This window comes from Cynoglossus semilaevis, unplaced genomic scaffold (assembly GCF_000523025.1).
Source record: "Cynoglossus semilaevis isolate Cse_v1.0 unplaced genomic scaffold, Cse_v1.0 scaffold476, whole genome shotgun sequence".
Taxonomy (NCBI): Eukaryota; Metazoa; Chordata; class Actinopteri; order Pleuronectiformes; family Cynoglossidae; genus Cynoglossus; species Cynoglossus semilaevis.
In genome coordinates this window covers 142,001-142,561 of record NW_007585116.1, presented here as the reverse complement: position 1 = coordinate 142,561, position 561 = coordinate 142,001, and the positions used below count along the sequence as shown (strand labels likewise).

The 561-nt window shown below is 34.9% G+C and overlaps 1 protein-coding gene across 1 annotated transcript in view; it reads left to right on the top strand.

Annotated features, from left to right (window-relative positions):
* LOC103398603 (adhesion G protein-coupled receptor F5-like) overlaps window positions 1-561 on the top strand; it is a 25,106-nt gene that overhangs the window by 6,070 nt on the left and 18,475 nt on the right. Inside the window, exon 11 of the mRNA XM_025053672.1 lies at window positions 116-235. Within this exon, the coding sequence (XP_024909440.1) occupies window positions 116-235 (120 nt within the window). The remainder of the gene's footprint in view (window positions 1-115; window positions 236-561) is intronic.

The window sequence follows — 561 nt, the reverse complement described above, 5'->3', positions numbered from 1 at the left end:
AGCCTTCCATCTAAAAACAAATACAATAAAGTAGCTTAACCTTAACATCTCCAGAGGCCACAATCTCAGGCAGTATTCATTTCACTTCATTAACGCATCATCTGCCTTTTCACAGAGACAACAAATGCCACTACAGGTCTCAGCACTACATTCACTACAAGATCACTTCATATGTCTCTTTCAGACACAACAAATATCACAACAACACCAACCTCCACTCCACAATCTATCACAGGTATGTTGGTTCAAAAAGAAAGAAAATCTCCTAGTTCTATTTTTTCCAAAATATAATCCATTCTATTTTAACATGGAACATGATTGACAAGTGTGTTATACAATTTATTCCAAAGAAATGGGACCAAAGAAGTGACATTTTTAGTTGATACAATGATTACAGCTGCTCAGGTTATTGCATTAACAAAACACTACTTATGTCTTTTCCAAGCCACAACAAATACTACTACAGGTCACAGCACTACAGTAACTACAACTACACAACCAACCTTAACCAGTATGTGCTTTATTTGTTAAACTGTTACTGAAAGTTTCTAGAAATTTACA